General features: G+C 55.7%; 1 protein-coding gene across 1 annotated transcript; it reads right to left on the bottom strand.

Moving 5' to 3' along the window:
* Window positions 1-3,175: 3,175 nt before the first annotated feature.
* SALL1 (spalt like transcription factor 1) lies at window positions 3,176-17,417 on the bottom strand. The gene is given in 4 exon segments (XM_023748277.1): window positions 3,176-3,619; window positions 4,704-8,135; window positions 17,335-17,393; window positions 17,396-17,417. Coding segments are annotated over 4 exon segments (3,957 nt in total).
* Window positions 17,418-17,492: the final 75 nt, after the last annotated feature.

Genomic DNA, 17,492 nt, shown 5'->3' with positions numbered 1-17,492 from the left:
GGAAATCGGATATAGCCAAATTACAGGTTCAATTGAGATTATAGTGACAGGTAAGATAAGTAACAAACAGCTCGAGAAAGTCCTCAGCTCTCAGTTTAAGAGTTCAGACTTTTTCAAAGGACATTCAGCCCCATACGAGGCGTCTACAATAAGGGGGGGGGGGGGGGGGTACCCAAACTACTTAGAGGCACCTTCAGTTTCACAAGGAGAAAGGACAGACTGACAGGGGCAGGCGAGGCCTGGCGGGGTCGGGGTGGGGGTCGGGGGGAGGAGGGGGAGGCCAGGGATGGGGGTGGTGCAGACCCACAAGGGCCTTAACATAAACCCATTTCTCCTCTCCCTCGGGCTGGGCTGAGCGTGAGGCTGTGCTTGTCCCAGGATGGAAGGATGCAGGGCCGAGGGAGAGGCATGGACAGGGTGGGCAGATGCTGACCGGGGGGTGAGAAAACGCCCACAGTAGCTGAGGGCCCGGACAGAAAGGGAGGGGGGGCGGTGGGGGGGGGGGGTGGGAGGGTGGTGGTTAGAGGGAAAGAAACCGGCCAGCCCCTCCCAGACCACCCTCCTCGCCCTCAGAAATGGAATGGACGCGCAGCCAGGGGCGTGCAGGGCCCGATTCAGGCCACGCTGGCAAGTGGGAGCCCCCTCAACCCCCCTGCGGCGGTGCCTGGAAGGGCCGAGCGGGGTTGGGCCTCTGGGCCTTTGGAAGGCGGGCGGGCGGGCGAGAAGAGGGCGCACGGTGTCAGCCGTTCCTCTAGGTGGCAGGTGGCCAGCGGCCCTCCCTCCGACCCCCAGCAGGTCCCCAGTCTCAGTCCCGGGACACAGGGGCCGCTTCGGGTAGAAGCACCCCAACCCTTAATAAGAAGCTGTTATTCTACACAGGCCGGGGCCCCCAGTCCACATCGTGCCCAGCCATGTGGGAAGGTCTGGTCACCCCCTTCCCAATGAACACACCTCCTGAGGCCCGGGGAGAACAAGAACTTGCGGCCAGAATTCGGCCTTACCCCCTGCTGGCCACTCTGAGCAAAGGGTGTGTGTGTGTGTGTGTGTGTGTGGTGGGGACTGCAGGGACTAGAGTACCCACTCCGGACCCTGACATGTCGCCCCTTAAATGTGCGCAGGCTGGCCTGGCCTCGCCCCCTGTGCACTCAGGTTCCACCCCCTCCCCCCAGCCTGGGGAGACGCCCCCAAGTGGCCTGCGCACTCCCCAACCCGGAAACTTCGATGGGAAGGTGGTCCAATACCCCCCCTTAGTGGGTGCAGGGCCCCGAGCTGCAGGGTGGGGGGGGGAAGGTCACCCCTTGCACCCCGTCTGTTTGCTCACCCCAAATAGTGCCCGGAGGAAAAACCACGTGCCCATCACATAGAAGGGAGGGAGGAGGAAGCCGATGGAATGTTGACATTGAAATATTCAAGTGGACGCACAGATCCTTCCAGAAATGCGTGTTTCCATGCCTACCAGGCCCATGAGATAATGCGCATGCTGGTGCCGGGGCTGGGCTGTGCAGGTTCAGAGGCGGATTATATACCCCTGCGCATCGGGGCCTCCCAGGCAATGCTGTCCCCGCTGCCTGAAAAAAAATAGGAAGGATAGCCCAGGTCCTGCTGAAGGAAACCTACCTGGCTGGGCGCAGCCTCCAGGAGTAACTCTGCGTTTTATTTTTTATTTATTTTCCCTTTTTCTTGGCTGGGGATTTGCGGGAAGAGTGGCCCAACAAGTCGCAGCTATTGGGGAAAGATCTAGAGCCTCAAATCAAAAAAATAAAAAGAAAAGAAAAAAAAAGAGAAACCACAGGCCCATGCAAACCCGTTCCTGCCTTTTACAATTCCTTCCTGAGCGCGCGATGCGCACGCACATACCCGGTTTACTGGTGTCTGGGGAAAGGTTAAGCGGCGCCCAGGGCCTGGCTCGGGAGAAAACGCGCTCTAAAAACACAGACACGGTATTTGGTTTGATCTGTTGCAAAAAAAAAAAAATGTATTTGATTACTTGAGTAAAATTACAGTATCTCTGTTGTTAGTACGTATTAAATGTTAAAGAAATTGGACCCCCCACCCCTTTCCTTTCAACTTTCCAAGAAAGTGCATGTAACAGTCCAACGGTTCCTTCCAGACCGAACGCAAAATAAACCGACACGAGGCCTGCGCTCTCGACCAAGAAGCAGCCACTTGCTCGCGTGAGGACACATATGTACATTTTAATGAACGTGACAGTTCTCACTGTATTCACAAGAGCATCTACGGTTTCTCCATCGAAGGCTGTTTCAAGACGCTATACGTAGCAGCAGCATTGGGAAATTCCAGCACGTTTGCTATGGTGAAGAGATACCTACAAGGCAAAAAATGTTACGTCTCAGTTCCCACTACCAAAACAACACTTGCATTTTCTCTAGAGAATTCGGCGTGCTCCTTATTGTACAGAAACCTATGAACATCGGGGACGACTCAAGTAAAAAGCACAATACAAGAGCAGTTCAGAACGGAAATGGTTAAATCTACAAAAAAAAAAAAACAACCAAAAAAAAAAAAAAACAACAGGTTGAATTTTAGGATAAAAATTTAAAATAAAAAAAGGCAAAACAAACAAAAACCCCAAACCAAAAAAAAAAAAAAAGAAAAGAAAAAAAAAACCCCAAACCTTTCAAAAGAACCACACTGTTCAGTCTGTACGTCTTTAGTCCTTTTCCTTAATTCTGTTTTTTTCGGAAGATGAGACAATGCAGTTTGCTGAGAAAATGCTCCAGCAGGATCAAAGTGTACATGTATATACAGACTTTATTAGAGATCTAATGCATCGCGGGGGCATGGCGCCCACACCGGATTCGTATTAAACTGGATATAGAAAATAAGTTAATGCCAGATTAAGACCGCCGAGCAGGGCAACTTTGCAATTGCCATAAATGTTACAGCAAGTTTACAGCACTCTAGTCAATTAGTATTTAGTCCCAAATACAGAAGACCAAAGTTAACGCTTGCATTCTGTCTGCAGAGCCGGGTTATATCACTAATAAATAAGCTTTCTGAGAACTCTAGAAGTGGAACAAGGTACAAAAGACTGTCTTCGTCGCGGGGAAGTAGTTCAGCGGTCTGGGGGGGGGACCCGAGAGGAGGGGGGGCCAGGGGGCGAGGAGGAGGCATGAGCGGGCAGAGGCTGGGGCCTCCAGCCGGCGTCCTCGCTTTAACTGGTGACGATCTCCTTGCTGTCCTCCAGGAAGCGGGTGAGCCGGAAGCTGGCGGCGGCGTTCTCGCTGCTGGCCATCTTCTCCAGGCCGGCCAGGGGCGCGCTGGGCTCGGAGTTGGGGAGCTTCTCCAGGTTGCCCGTCAGCCCGCTGATGGGCGAGCTGCTCCCGCTGCCCAGGCTGCCGGGGATGGGAGGGACGCCGCCGTTCTGGATGACGGAGATCTCGTTGGCCTTCATGGCCAGCCCGTTGGAGAGCGCCGCCGCGTACTGGTTCCAGAAACTGGAAGGATCGCCGCTGCCCGACCGGGCCGCCAGGTCCTTCTGGAACATTTCGGGGAACTTGACGGGATTGCCTCCGAGGAATGTCATGGGGCCGTCCACGGAGAGCCGCCGGCCCCGCCGCGCGGGGGTGCTGTTCCACATGTGGGTGCCCATGTGGACCTGCGAGGAGAGAGCGAGAGGGAAAAAGAAAAAAAGAGAGAAAGGAAGGGAGACGCTTAGTAGCTGAATCGGTTGCCACTCCCACCCCAACAACACTCAGCAAAGCCAGTGGCCGAAATGTCCGTTCTTATTACGTGCCAGACGGTGGACGAGGTAACGGGACCGTCCACTCCGGAGACCGGTAATAACCCGTTTGCTCCCTGCGGCCGGGGCCGCCTCTCCTGTTCCCGGGCAAACGTGCCTTCCTTACTCCGTTTTTATTGCCCCTATTTCGCTTATAATGGCCTCCCGCGAGCCAGGCGGTCACGGATAGCGCCGTCCAGGGTGAGAATTGTTATGTCCACTCTCATTGCAACGGTCAGGATTGTCTCTGACACCCTTTCCCCTAGAAACGTCCTTTTCAGAGGGGGAGAGAGTAGCCCCCGCTGACGGAGGGCCCCGTGCACAGAGAGAAAACGCCAGAAAGTCATTATTCCTCCGGCACGGCTGGCAGCGATCTCTAGCATGCTCAACTGTTGCTCTAGATTCATGCAAGCATATCTGCCTGATTGCCAACACCTATCAGTAGGAAGTGTTGCCTCATCGATTATCATAATGCCCGCGAGCGGAGGGCTGACGCCACTGCGCCTGGAAAAACAAACCTGCACGGTTATGAGCAGGAGATGCACGGGCCGAGGAGAGCTGCAATTATTAAGCGATCGGAGCAGCCCACAGGCCCGGTGGAGGCTTTAATCAATACCCCATGGCAACCGGGCTGTCTTCCCCGGTAGGTGAAGCCATTCATTTGGTGCACTTAACGAGACAAGGGAGGCGGGCCGCTGTTTCGCTCAGGTACCAAATGATTCGATGCACGCCGACCCTCCGCCAGCTGCAGCCCATCCTGGTCCCTGCCATGAGCCCCACCCGCACAGCCACCACTTCCCCAGGAGCCGCCACATGCGTGCAGCGGGCTCCCCGGAGGGCGGGCCCTGTCCCCCCCGGGGGTCTGGGCTGCTGACCCGGGGAGCATGCATTACAGACATCGACGGGCCGCCCGGGAGAGGCCTGAGGGGTGGCCGGGGGAGGTGCCGGCGGGCGGAGGTACCTTCAGATTGCCTTTTGTCGTGAACGCTCTTCCGCAGATAGTACACGCGAAGGGCTTCTCCCCGGTGTGAGTCCGCTCGTGGATCTGTAGGGCGCTGGACGAGGAGAAGGTCTTGCCGCACGTGTTGCAGTAGTGTTGCTTGGGAGTTCTCCGGGGCAGGGCCGGCAGCAGCACCGGGGACGTGGCGGAGGGCCCGGGGGGGACGTGGCCGGCAGGGGGGTCCTTACTGTCCTGAGGAGGGACGTGCATGAAGCCGTTGACCTCGGTTTTGATGAGCGACGACAAGGGGTTGGCGGGGGGCATCGCCGCCGCCGGGCTCTGACCGGGGCCGAGGCTGGAGCTGGGCTCGAAGAGCTGGGAGGGGAGGTCGCGCATCTGGTGGGTCAGCATGTGCTGCTTCAGGTTGCCCTTGGTGGAGAAGCCGCGGCTGCAGACTGTGCAAATGAAGGGTCTCTCTTTGGTATGACTCCGGTAGTGAATGTCCAAGGCACTCTGACAAGCGAACGTTTTGCCACAAATGTCGCAAGCCGTGTTCTTAAACTTCCCCCGGTCCCTGAACGGGAAGAGGAACCCCAGAGAATCTTCCTTGATGATTTTCTCCGCGTGGCTCGAGGTCAAGTCCAGGGCCCCGCCGTTCACGGGGGCGGGAGACAGGCCGTTGGCGAACTCGCCGGGGACCGCCCTCGGGGGCTTCTCGTCGGCGCCGCCGGGCGACTTGTGGGAGTCCTGGGCGCCGCTGGAGGGGGACAGAGCCTGCATGGACGAGGTGGACTCGGACATGGCCGGGCTGCCCGCGCTCTGGCTCTCCACGTCGCCCCCCACCGAGGACGAGTCGTTGGTCAGGACGTCCCCCTCGACCGACCCGTTCTCCACGGCCTTGAGGCTGGCCTGCAGCTGCTCGGCCAGGCCGGCGTTGATCATCTTCATCTGGTTCTCCAGGGCCGCGATGCTGGACACCTCCAGGGGCAGCGGCGAGGACGACAGGCTGTCCTGGGAGGCGTCCGCCGACCGGGGCGTGTCGGGGATGCTGCCGTCGGGACCGTCGTCCATGTTCTCATCGGAGAAGTTGTCCACGTCGTCGAAGTTCTTCTCGTCGAAGGAGCCGGTGTCGGAGCCCATGGACTCGGGGTAGCCGTCGGGCACGGGCGTGTTGGGGATCTGGCCGCCCATGTGCATGCGGATGTGCTGCTGCAGGACCACGGCGTTGGTGAACTTCTTCTGGCAGATGGGGCAGGAGTGCTGCACGCGCAGCGGGGGCATGGCGCGGTGCACGCTGTAGTGGGTCTTGAGGTTGCCCTTGGTGGTGAAGGCGCGCCCGCAGACCTTGCACTTGAAGGGCCGCTCCCCGGTGTGCGTGCGGTAGTGCATCTTCAGGGCGCTCTGGCAGCTCAGCACCCGGTGGCAGAGGACACACTCGTTGGGGTCCGCGGCCTTCTTGTCGATGTTCTCCACCAGCTGCTGCAGCTTGGACGTCTCCGAGGCCGGCGTGGAGTCCAGGAGGCCCCCGAACGGGAACTTGGCCTTGAACTGCTCGGACATGAGCGGCAGCAGAGGGTTGGTGAAGGCGGCGGCGGCGGCGCCGGGCGGGCCGTTGTCCGCCGCCGTCGGGGAGCTCAGGGCGCCGCTGCCCGCCGCTGGGCCGGAGCCGGCGACCACGCCGCTCTCTTCGCTTTGGCCACCGGAGGGTGGCACCGCGGACCCCTCGGCTTCCTCCCCCGGGAGCCCACCCGGGTTTCTCGGGGCGGGCTCGGGGCCCCCGGAGTCGCTTTTGACAGAGCCCGGGGGGCTGGCGGAGGAGCGGCTGATGGGGATGGGGGCCGGCTCCTCGGTCTTGATGAAGGGGGTGAGGCTGGGGAGGGTGGGGGGCAGCGGCAGGCCCACCGACGTGGTGAGGGTGGGCAGGACGGGCTTGGTGTCCAGCCAGCTGGTGACGGGCTTCTCGGGGGGGATGGACATGCCGTAGGGGATGCCGGTGCTGGTGGGGATGTTGTCCAGGTGCTCGGGCACGGGGTAGGGGTTCATCTGGATGTGGGGGTACTTCTCCTTGTGGCGCTGGAAGTGCACCTTGAGGTTGCCCTTGGTGGAGAACCTGTTCCCGCAGATGTTGCACTTGAAGGGCCGCTCGCCCGTGTGGGAGCGCAGGTGGATCTGCAGGGCGCTGTCGCTGCCGAAGACCTTGGCGCAGAACCTGCACTTGTGCTTGAAGAACGCCTCGTCGGACGCGCTCTTGGCCTCGAAGGCCGCGACGGCGGGCGGCTTGCTCTTCCTCTGCTGGGCCAAGGCCGACAAGGGGTTCAGGTCCTCGGCGGTCGTGCCCACGCTGGGCAAAGGGCTGGGGAACACCGCGCTGGCGGGGGCCGGCTGAGGTAGAAGTGGGTTGGACGCAGGGCTGAGCAAGCTGCTTATGGCGAACGCTGGTGAGGAGGCCGCCGCCGAGACCCCCGCGGGGCTGCCGGCCTGGGAGGCGCCGGCGCCCGGAGCCGCCCGGTCCGCGGACGGGGTGGTCACCGCCGTGGCCAAGATGCTCACGTGGGGAGAAGCGCCGCCGTGGGGGGGGACGATGGTGTGGCCAGAGCCGCTCTGAGGTAGCTGGGCCGGGGGCAGCTGCTTCAGGCCGCCGATGCTGGCCGACTGGCTGGCCAGGCTCTGGGCTAACCCGGCGGCGGCCGCCAGCTGCTGAGACAAATGGGAGCTCAGCGTGGACAAGGGGTTGGCAGATGTTCGCAAAGGACCTTGGGAGGGACTGGACGCGGGCAGGTCGGCGTTCTGCGAGGCCAGCAGCAGGATCTGGTGGCGGATCTGCTCGATCAGCTGCAGCTGGTGGATCTGCTGCTGCTGCAGCGCCAGGAGCTGCTCCATGAGGGCGGGCACGGCCGGCTTGCCCCCCGCCGCCCCCCCGCCCCGCGCCTCCTGGGAGAACTGGGCCACGGCCACCTTGGTGCTCTGCAGGTTCTCGATGATGACGTTGCTGTTGATGACGGAGAAGCCGCCCAGCGCCGCCAGGTCCCCGGGTTGAGGTAGAGAGGTTGTGATCGCTGAGGTACCCGTGGAGGAGCTGCCGGAGCAGCCGGGGCTGGCGCCGGAGTGGCTGCTGCCACCAGATGGGCCGCCGCCACCCTTGTCGGCCCCCGGGGCCTCCACCTCCATGGACCCGTCCCCGTCCGGCCCGCGGGGTTCCGGGAGCTCGCCGCCGTCCCCTCGATCGGTTTTGCTAGGCGTGTCATTCACGTGTTCCCCGGGGTTCTCGGGCGGGGGGCTGGGGGAGAAGGTGTCGGGTGGGGAGGCGGGGCTCTCCGTGACGATTAGCACGAGCTGGTTCTTGGTGCAGCTCTTCTTGTGGAGCAGGAGGTCCGACAGCTCGAAGAACTCGGCGCAGCACCGGCCGCACACGTGGGCGTCCTTGCTCTTGGCGGGGCGATGGGGCTGTCCCTTCTCCGCGTGTCCTGCCAACATCAAGAGGAGCAGCGTTAGGAAGGAAGCCGGGGCACCGTCCCCCCGTGACCCCAAACCCCAGACAGAGGTGGCCGGTCCATCGCGGGCGACCTGCGGAGCTCGAAACCGTGGCCCCTGGAAAAAAACCCAGCCGCCAGGACCCAAGGACGTCCGTGCGGCGCAGTAAGGATGTCGGAGGCGTCCCTATCCACCTGGTACCTCCGAGAGCCACGGCCTTCAGACAATCCATCAAAACGTAAGCTACGATGGACCGAAGACAGGGTGTCCGACGCCGTTCCATAGCGAGACATCGATCTCCAATACTTCATACGCCGCACCGTCCGCTCATCCAGAGAGGGCCCCGCGGCCGCTCGCTCGGAGGACTTATTAGGCCCCGGCGCTCCTGTCAACCTTATTCCCTTTCACCCGGTGCCAGGATACCTGTGACAGTTGGTTCTGTCACTAAACTCATTTGTAGCCATTCGGGCTCCAATCAGCGGTTGACAAGGAGACAAGCAATGCCTAGCACCCCCCCGCCGCCGACTGACAACCTGGACATCGCCTGCCCGCCCCCGCCCAGAGCCCCAGCTCAGCCAGATCCGTGACACACGCACACTGTGGTCGCACCCACAACAAATCCCCCACGCAACCGGATACAAAAGAGAAAGCAAAACACGCGCACACACGCAATGAAGAGAAGCACCATGACCGTAACCCGCGACAAGGCCCGCCTGGCATCTGCGTGTCACCCCGTGGCACGTTTTGTTTTAAAATTAAAGCAAGGACTATCCATCACGGGGCTCCACGGGGCCGCGTGGTGCCTCTAAAATATGTCACCCAAAGGGCTCTCCCTATCTCTGCAGCTGGTGGAGATTTACATTTCTGATTAAACATCAACTTCAAGAAAGATGTGCCTGGAAGGGGGGCGGGGAGAAACAATTCCCCGGTTTTTAAGAGTTTGGAAACGCTTCGCCTCTCTCCTGGTCTGAATGCTTTGGGAAACACACACACACACACACACACACACACACAACAACCCAGTTTGCAATTCACTGTCACCAATTGTTGAACAGACTGTCCCGGACCTTTCGGTATCAAAAAAAAAATCCCCTTTATTTCATGTCTGTTTCCACCGGGTTGCTCAGATTTCTTCTCACTCAGACCCATTTGTAAATTCAACATACAACTCTCCAAACGGCAGGCTCCTCTCCTATTCACAGGCAGGCCGGCTCCCATTGTTCCCCGGCTCGGGGAACACCAACTTCTGCTGTACAAATGGTGTGTGGCCATCCCCGGGGGCCGGGGGAAAAACTGTTTAATTCAAGGATTACCTCCCTGCATGCTTTTCTGCAGGACGGAGTCAGATAATAGTCAGTTTCCATGACTTCCAAATTGAATCTCCCAGAAAACTTGCAGGGGCCCAGAGAGAGAGAGAGAGAGAGAGGCTAATTGTGAATCTGAATAAATGCAAAATCAAAATGCTGCTTTTTCAGGAACCTTAAGAGTCAACTCCAAAGAGCCAGCCGTTTGCCTTTTTTTGTAGTGAACATCCAAAAAAAAACAAAACTCGAGCTGTCAGGCATTCCAGAAAATATAATTAATACCTAAATACTAACTAAACTTCGAAAACGCCCGGAGTCTATTTGCCCTCAGCGCTGCGGAGTTGGTCAGAAGCCCTGCTCAGGGGAAGCCAAATGTGTGCGCACTTTTCTTCCCGGCGAGTGTTATTTGAGGAGCGGAGTTACACTTAACAGGCTGGCTTTCCTAATTCCCATCTTTTCATCTCCACGAGGGCAGGGTGCAAAACGCGTTCACAATACCCAGCGAATCTCAGTGGTGCAGGGAGCACCAACAACGGCTCTGTTTTAATTTAATGTCTAATCATCCTAATTGGCCCCCGGATTCCTGTGCACATTCGAGGTGCCGTTTTAAGCAGTTTCTGTCTCTCTCTCTCTCTCTCTCTCTCTCTCTCTCTCTCTCTCCCTCCCTGCCTTAAAATAATGTAAACAAGATATTACACGAATTTTTGCTCAAGTTATGTGGCTTAAACTTGGGACAAAAATAATGTGACAAAAAGATTCTTAGTATTTTGACAACCAGTTTTAAAGGATGCATCCATTTCGGATGCTTATTTTAAACGAGGAAATGCAGCTCCTAATATATTCAACAGAAATGTTATTTCCTCCTCTTTGCACATTTCCATATGTAATGGTTATGTTTCCATCTACTTTTACTGCCAATTATGAAGGAACAAAAGCTATTCTGTTTGTTCACACATTTTCGACAAAATGCATTAAAACTATTATGTCAGCATGTTCTATTAAGCTCTGCATTCAGTGGAAAATACTTTTCAACCAGCTCACATTTATCAAAACATAAAGCCACTTTAAAACACAGTTTTGCTTGGTCAGCTGGGCTTAGACAAATAATGACAGATTCAGAACTAAATAACTAGCCAGGGGAATCAGAAAACTGACTTCACCAATTGTACACATTACAATGTCGTTGCTTCAAATATTTAGCACATCTGTGGCTCACGACGAAAGGGCATTTTTAATTCTCGGTAACTTGCAAACATCTGATATTCTCATACTATCCGAGAGAAAATAAAAAAGAAGGTTACTTTACAGGACTTAGCCGGTGATTACTTGCTTTCCTGGGCTCAAGTTCTGCACTGGCGCTGCCGTGAGATTCACTTGAGGATTTTCAAGTTTCTCAACCTGCACAGTTTTGTATTTAAGATGGTGCTAAACTGCACGGAAAATAGAGCTGCTTAAAATAAATGCCTGCTGGCTGGTAAGAAAGGGGCCCGTGTTAAAGAGCTGCTCAGACTTTAGCTTCGATTTTCGCAACATTTTAATAAGCTGACATTTGATCTCACTTGGAGAGGCAACTAATTTAATTTCCTGATGTTTATGAACACCAAAAAGAAAAAAAAAAAACCACCCAAAAAACAATTTCTGGTATCTATTTTGATTTATTTCAAAAGCAGGTGTCGCTACACTGTAATAGTTCTTAACTTTAAATCTATCTGCATTCTGAACACAGTTCCAATGAAACAGCTTTAAAAAAAAAAAAAAGATAAAACACCAGGACTAGCTTGAATCTTGAACTACTAAAGGGAATAGTTTAAGTCGAAATAAGATACACGCGTGCACACACGAGCACACACACACACAGGCAAACTAACACGTTCTAATTCATTTTTCCAACTGTCTACTACCTTGTATCTCTGAATAATCTGTGACAGGATTCCAACTGGTGACCCCATTAGAGTAAATACAGTTGCCTTGTTCCCTGTGCTGTGGTGAAAATGACATGCCGGCCCCTTTGCTATGGATTTTGCATGCAAATTAATCTAATTTTGTAATCCTGGTCAGACAGGAAGATTTAAGGAGGAGTGTTTTTTTAAGTATTGACACACAAAAAGATATTTGGAATTTCTGGGGTTTTTTGGGTGGGGGGGTTGGGGTGGGGGGGGGAGAGGAAGGGTGAACTTACAGCTCCATCCAGTTTCTACTAAAATCCCAAATGTTTTTTCTTGTTACACTACTTAGGGACTTGGTGCCCAATTCAAATTTGTCAGTTTTCCCTCATCTGAACCAAACACGGCAGAACAGCAGGCAGAAAATCGAGGTGTCCCAGGATCTCTGTCTACCGAGAAAACAAAAATAAAACTGCCCCACACAGAAAGGGCTAGCCAATCAGGGGGAAAAAACAAAACAAAACAAAAAAACAAAACTCAAACCAAAACAACACAGCCTTCGGCCAGGCTTGGTCTTCTTCTGGGAGCCCCCCAGAAAGCACCTCCCCTGCCTTCCCCTGACCTTCAGATCACATCCCCATTTTTAACAGACCCTCTCGTGGCCGTGATTGGGGAGCCTAGAATCCTAACCGGCTCTTCCTATTTCCTGGGCCAATCGCAGACATTTCTGATTGATTGGTCTTTTTCTTTTCTTTTTTTTTAATTGTTGGCACAGACCTGGGAAAAGCCTGAATGTCCAGCTGAAAATTCCCAAGAAACCGTCAACACCAGCACATGGGCTGTGTGTGTATTTTCGGTCGCGTCTTAAGTTTCCCCTCTGTGACGGGAGACCAGAGACACACATTTCCTGGCACCTTCCAAGTTTCCTGGGTGTTCTGCCCCGGACCAGTGTCGCCTTGCGTGGAAGAATACAAGTGAAATCTTTGGGGGGCGGGGGGGTGGGGTGGGGGGGAAGCAACAAGAAGCTCCTTTTAAAAATCGGGATCGGAGCCCACGAAAGGCACCCGGGAGTGGCAAGGGGGGAAATGCGGTCCTCGTGGCTGAATCAAACTGAACACTAGATGGGGTTCCAGTTGCGAGGGTTTGTTCAGCAACTTCTTTGTGGGTTAGCTCTTCCAGTGACGCGGAAAAGAGAGACTCCTTAAGGCGAGAGATCTAAACTTTGGCTACGTAAACATTGGCAGAGGCACCAGAAACTGAATCCCTGTTGTGTGAGGGCAAAAAAACGGAGCGATGGGGACTGCCTGTCAATCTTCCCCTTTGGGGGTCTGGCATCCGAGGGCGGCCCGGGGGAATGAGGTTAGGAAAAGAAGCCAAGCTGATAAGGTGAAACTAAAATAAACGACCCACTTCCTGCTAAGTGACCAGCAAGGCTCAATTTGGGGGTCACGGGGAAGATCCTGAAGGACATATTATGGTCTGGACCTCGTCACCTCTGCCTGGGAGGGGGCCGCTAAGGTTAAAACAGCCCGGACACGTCTAGGTTTTCTCAAGCCTGGCCCGCAAAGGCAGTCCTGCTGTGGGGGAGGAGGGGTGGTGGTGTGGCAGGAGCATGGACCACCTCCTTGCTAGCTAACCTGCTCAATGGCTTCAGCTTGGGCGCTCTAAGAAGACGCCCGGAGAAGCGGCCAGCTAGCTGCTCCAGGGGATGTCTTAGAAAAACCGAGTCAGGAATTGCAGGAGGAGTTTGGTTCTGGCTACCACACAGAGCTTGGCTTCTAACAATTCCAAAAAAACGGAGGGGATGACTCATCTACCAATTTCTTCCCCAGGTTCCCAGGAAGGTTTCCACATAAAAAAAAAAAAAAAAAACCCACACAAAACAAAAACAACAACAAAAAAACCCACAGGTAGGTGTCTGCCTTCGAAAGGACTGTTGGTGCAGACATGGAAAGAAATGGAATGAAGTCCCCCAAGCATGACCCATCTATTGGCCTATAGACTATAGGAGGCACTGGATATAAAATAAACCCCCCCAAAACATTCAGCATCACAAAACTCACTGTCACACACACCGGCTCTCAGGCCTTTGCTTTCAGGCCTTTGCCGGTGTGTTTGTCTTTAACATTTTAGGGAGTCTGTGCCGCCCCCTCCCCAGAAGCCAATCTCCCCCCCCCCAAACAGTTTGCATTTCCTCACCCAGCATCTCCCATTATGCGACCAACTTAAAAACAGGCCCGATGAGACATAAATTCTTTGGCAACTGCCTTATCTTGCAGGTGTTGGTTTGTTTTTTGTTGTTTTTTTTTTTTAAAACCACACCAATTCATTACGGCTCTCTCTAACCTTCTGGGCCCAGAAATCAATGAGCAGCCATTAAGCTGCTCAGGATGAGGAAATTACTTTGGTAAATAATAGAATTTCATTATTAATACAAATAGGAGGATTTTTATGCGACTTTACATGACAGTCAATGTTTTATCTGCGGTTCATGATGCTTTTTATCTTTCTTCCAATGTTATCTCTTCCTTGGGGGAAAAAAAACAACAAACAAAAAAAAAACCTCTGAGCACCAAAATTCTTTCTTACTAAATGAATGGAGTAGGAATGGGCCGTCCATGTAGTTACAGGAATCTTAAAAACACCACCCACGGAAGAAAAACCCACCATACACACACACAGACACGCGGAATCCACATTTCTAGTAAAAAACCCACATAGAAGAAAATTAGATTCCAATACTCCCTTTCCTCGGAATAACTTATCTCGGTAAATACTTTCCCCAATGCAGTCCTCTTCCTACATGCAACTCAAGACTTGTTGAATATCACCTCCGACACAAATCATATTCGCCATCATCTTGGTTTCAGAAGAAACAGAAAAACACCCAGGTTTCTCTGAGGGTGCTCCTGGTCCCTCCGCCTCGTGGAAGTAGAATTAAAATGTGAACACTGTAAGATTGACCAAAATAATCTTGTTTTCCTGAACTTGTTCCAATGAAGTTATCCGTGTGGCTGTCCAGCATGGCTCGGGGTTTCTTTGTATGCGCGCGCACACACACACACAGACACGCAAACACATACATGCATGGCACACAGCACCGGCCCAGGCTACCCACAGCCTGGGGAGTCGCTTGGCTACTGGAAGTGGGGTCCACAAACTTTTGTAGGTGCCACTCTAGGCAGATGTCCTAAAAGTGGAAGGGCCGGCGGGGGACCAGAGCAGGGGCTCGGTTTAAATGTGGGATGCGCCTTCCATATTCCATGTGGCATCGTGGGAGACCATTTCAAGATAGAAGAAAAAGGAACCACGTTATTTGAGGGAGGGTTTGCCTTCTAAAAATGTAACAACCTTTTATTTAAAAAACAAAACAAAACAGCAGCACAAAAAAAACAATTAGAGCCCTTACACAGAAAACCCCCAAACAAGTGCTTGAAGGGTGTGTGATATGTGTGTGTGTGTGTGTGTGTGTTGGGGGGGGGGGGGGGATCGAGATGGCTACTCCTCTGCGGACACGGTGGTGGCTTTTTGAAGGTAACTTTGAGATGTGTCACAAACTCCTGGCTCCCTTTCCCTGGCCAGGGTTCCCAAATGAGAAGACGCGGCCTGTGCAGGGCCCTCCCGTAAGTCAGACCTGGAGGAGGATTAGCTGTGTACTAATATTATTACAACACACTAAATCCTGTAACCCTCTTACAGAACCTACCCTCTGGGCAGCTTCTCCCCAACTTATTGTTCAGCCATGTGAGAACAGTCATCACCTAAAACCATTTACTGCCCAGGAGAAAGGGGGTGGGGAGAGGTGAGAAAGGGCCCCTCCGTTTACAGCTTCTTGGGACAATGAAGCAGCTTTGGGGGATAAAAAGAGAAAAGAAGAAAAAAAAGAAGAAAAGAAAAGGAAGGAAGAAAAAAGAAAAGAAAAGGAAGGAAGAAAAGAGAGAAAAAAAGAAAAGGAAACTTGATTCAGTTACTTAATTAACTTACCTCTAAGCTCAAATAAACTAAAAAAAAAGTCCTAATAAATAATAATGGGAAGAGGTAGTGAACCCCTTTTATGCCGTGGCTTTATGGGAAGCCTTCACTATTAAAAATTCAGGATTCCGAAAGGCAGCCGCCAGGCTAGCCCGGCTCTCCCCAAAGCCCGAGTGTAATTTCTTTTTATTTTTTTGGGAAATGTAGAAAACCTATACAGATTTACAAAAATAAAAAAAAAGACTAAAAACTCCCCCTTCTCCTCCGGTTGGCCTGCTGTTGCCTCTACACGTTGTCACTGTAACAGCAGGACAGCGGGGCAGACCGAGGGTCTCCCCAGAAACTTTAGGAAAGAGGAGTGTGGGGCCAGGACAGAGAAACCAGCTGAGAAAATCCGGGAAAATATTCGCAGCAGCAGCTGCGGCCTGGGGTCACTTCACCTCGACTGACCCCCCAGACCCGGCTTCCCAGGGGTGGAAAGCGGGGTTCGGGGACCCTTCTCGGGGGACTGAGGAACCCCAGAGACTCTGGGTGAGGTTTGCCGCTGGAGCGAGTACTGGGGTCGGGGGACGAATACAGCAAATCATTTTCTTGACCGGCCTCAGTGCTCCCCGGTTTCTTACAGGGCCCCCCACGCCAGGGGTGCTGGGTCCCGACTGCCAGGTGGGGTGCAGGGAGCGGAGTCCCCCAGCCTCTCGGCCTCCCGGCGCGGGTCCCTGCGCCCTGGCCCTCCCGAGGAGCAGGCCTCTGGGGAGGGACCCGGAGCCCGGAGCCCGGGCGGCCCAGAGTGTCGGGGACAGAGGTGCGATCGCAGGGCAGCTTCGGAGCCCCGTCGGGGTCAGGCTCCCGCCCGCACACCCCAAAATGCCCCCAGGGCGTGAGCATCCCGCCAGACGCCCGGTTCGTCCCGGAGCGACCCCTCGTCCGTCCCCGGCGCGCCCGGAGCTGAGCTGGCGCCGCTCCATCGCCTCGGGCGCGCGGCCTGGGAGCTGCGAGGCCCCGAAAGCGAAACACCTCCAGGGACGGGAAGCGACTCGGGGTGTCCTCCGTGCGTCCCCCCAGGGGCCTGCCCGATCGCGCCCCTCTCGGCTTCGGCTCCCGGACACAAACTTCGTCCGGGACTTGTCCTCCCCGCCGGCGCCCGCGGCGGCCGCCTCCATGCGGGAAGGCGAAGGCGGCGGCTCCGGGGGCCAGAGGAGACCTCGCGGCTCCTGGGAGGACGGGGGCCGGGGTGCTCGGGGGGCGCGCACCGAGTGGAGAGCTTCCCTGGGGTGGGGGTGCATGTGCGGGAGGGAAATGCGGGGATCCACGGGGGCAGCCGGACCCTGTCCTCTGGCCGCCCGCACTGTCCCGGGAGCGACCGGCAGCTCAGCGCCTCTTCGCCCCGCCGCGACCCCAGCGAGTCCGGCGCGGGCGCCCCGACACAGCACCCCATCTTCTAGCAGCTCTGAGCCCCCAAAGGCACCCCAGGAGGCGGCGCAGGCCCAGGTGGAGCGTGAGGGGCGGCGCGGGAGCTCCCAGCTCGGAGTTCAGCGCGGAGCACGAGTCAACTTTCTTCCCGCCGGCAGCAGGGCCCGGCGGCGGAGGCCTGGCCGGGGCCCCCGGGCGCCGCGCGGGGAGCGCAGGAGCCCCGCACGGCCGGCGCGTAGGGCCTCTGGCCGCCCTCGCGTCCCGCCGGACCCCCGGACCCCGGCCGCGAACCGGCGGGTCCCGGGCTCCGCTCCCCGGAAAAGCCGGGACGGAGGAGCCAGGCTGGCGCGCTCCCTCCTCCCCCGCCAGGACCCAGCAACTCCCGAAAGATCCCGCCGGGAGCAGTGTTTGCATTCCCCGGGGCGGCGGGAAGCCCGGCGACGGCAAATTGAAATTTAAAAGAAAAGAGAAAACGCCCGAGTCCGCCCGGGAGAGCGGGGCCGCGCGGCGGCGCCAGCTGCCGCAATGGGTGCGGGCCCGCCCCGTGTGCTTGACCCCGGTGTGCGTGAGTGTGAGTGAGTGCTGTGTGCGCGCGTGTGTCCCCGACCGGGCCGGAGATTTCCCATCTCGCCGGGGGACGAGCCACTCGGGGTCGGATTGGAAATGTTGAACTTCGCTTGCTTCCTCCGCGACATGCTGGCTCAAACATCAGCTGGGGCAGAATAAAAAATTACTAAAAAAAAATCTTCTCAAAATTACGGAAATCGAGC

Source organism: Myotis lucifugus, unplaced genomic scaffold, assembly GCF_000147115.1.
Source record: "Myotis lucifugus unplaced genomic scaffold, Myoluc2.0 scaffold_1243, whole genome shotgun sequence".
Lineage (NCBI taxonomy): Eukaryota > Metazoa > Chordata > Mammalia > Chiroptera > Vespertilionidae > Myotis > Myotis lucifugus.
This window is presented reverse-complemented; position numbering and strand designations above follow the sequence as displayed.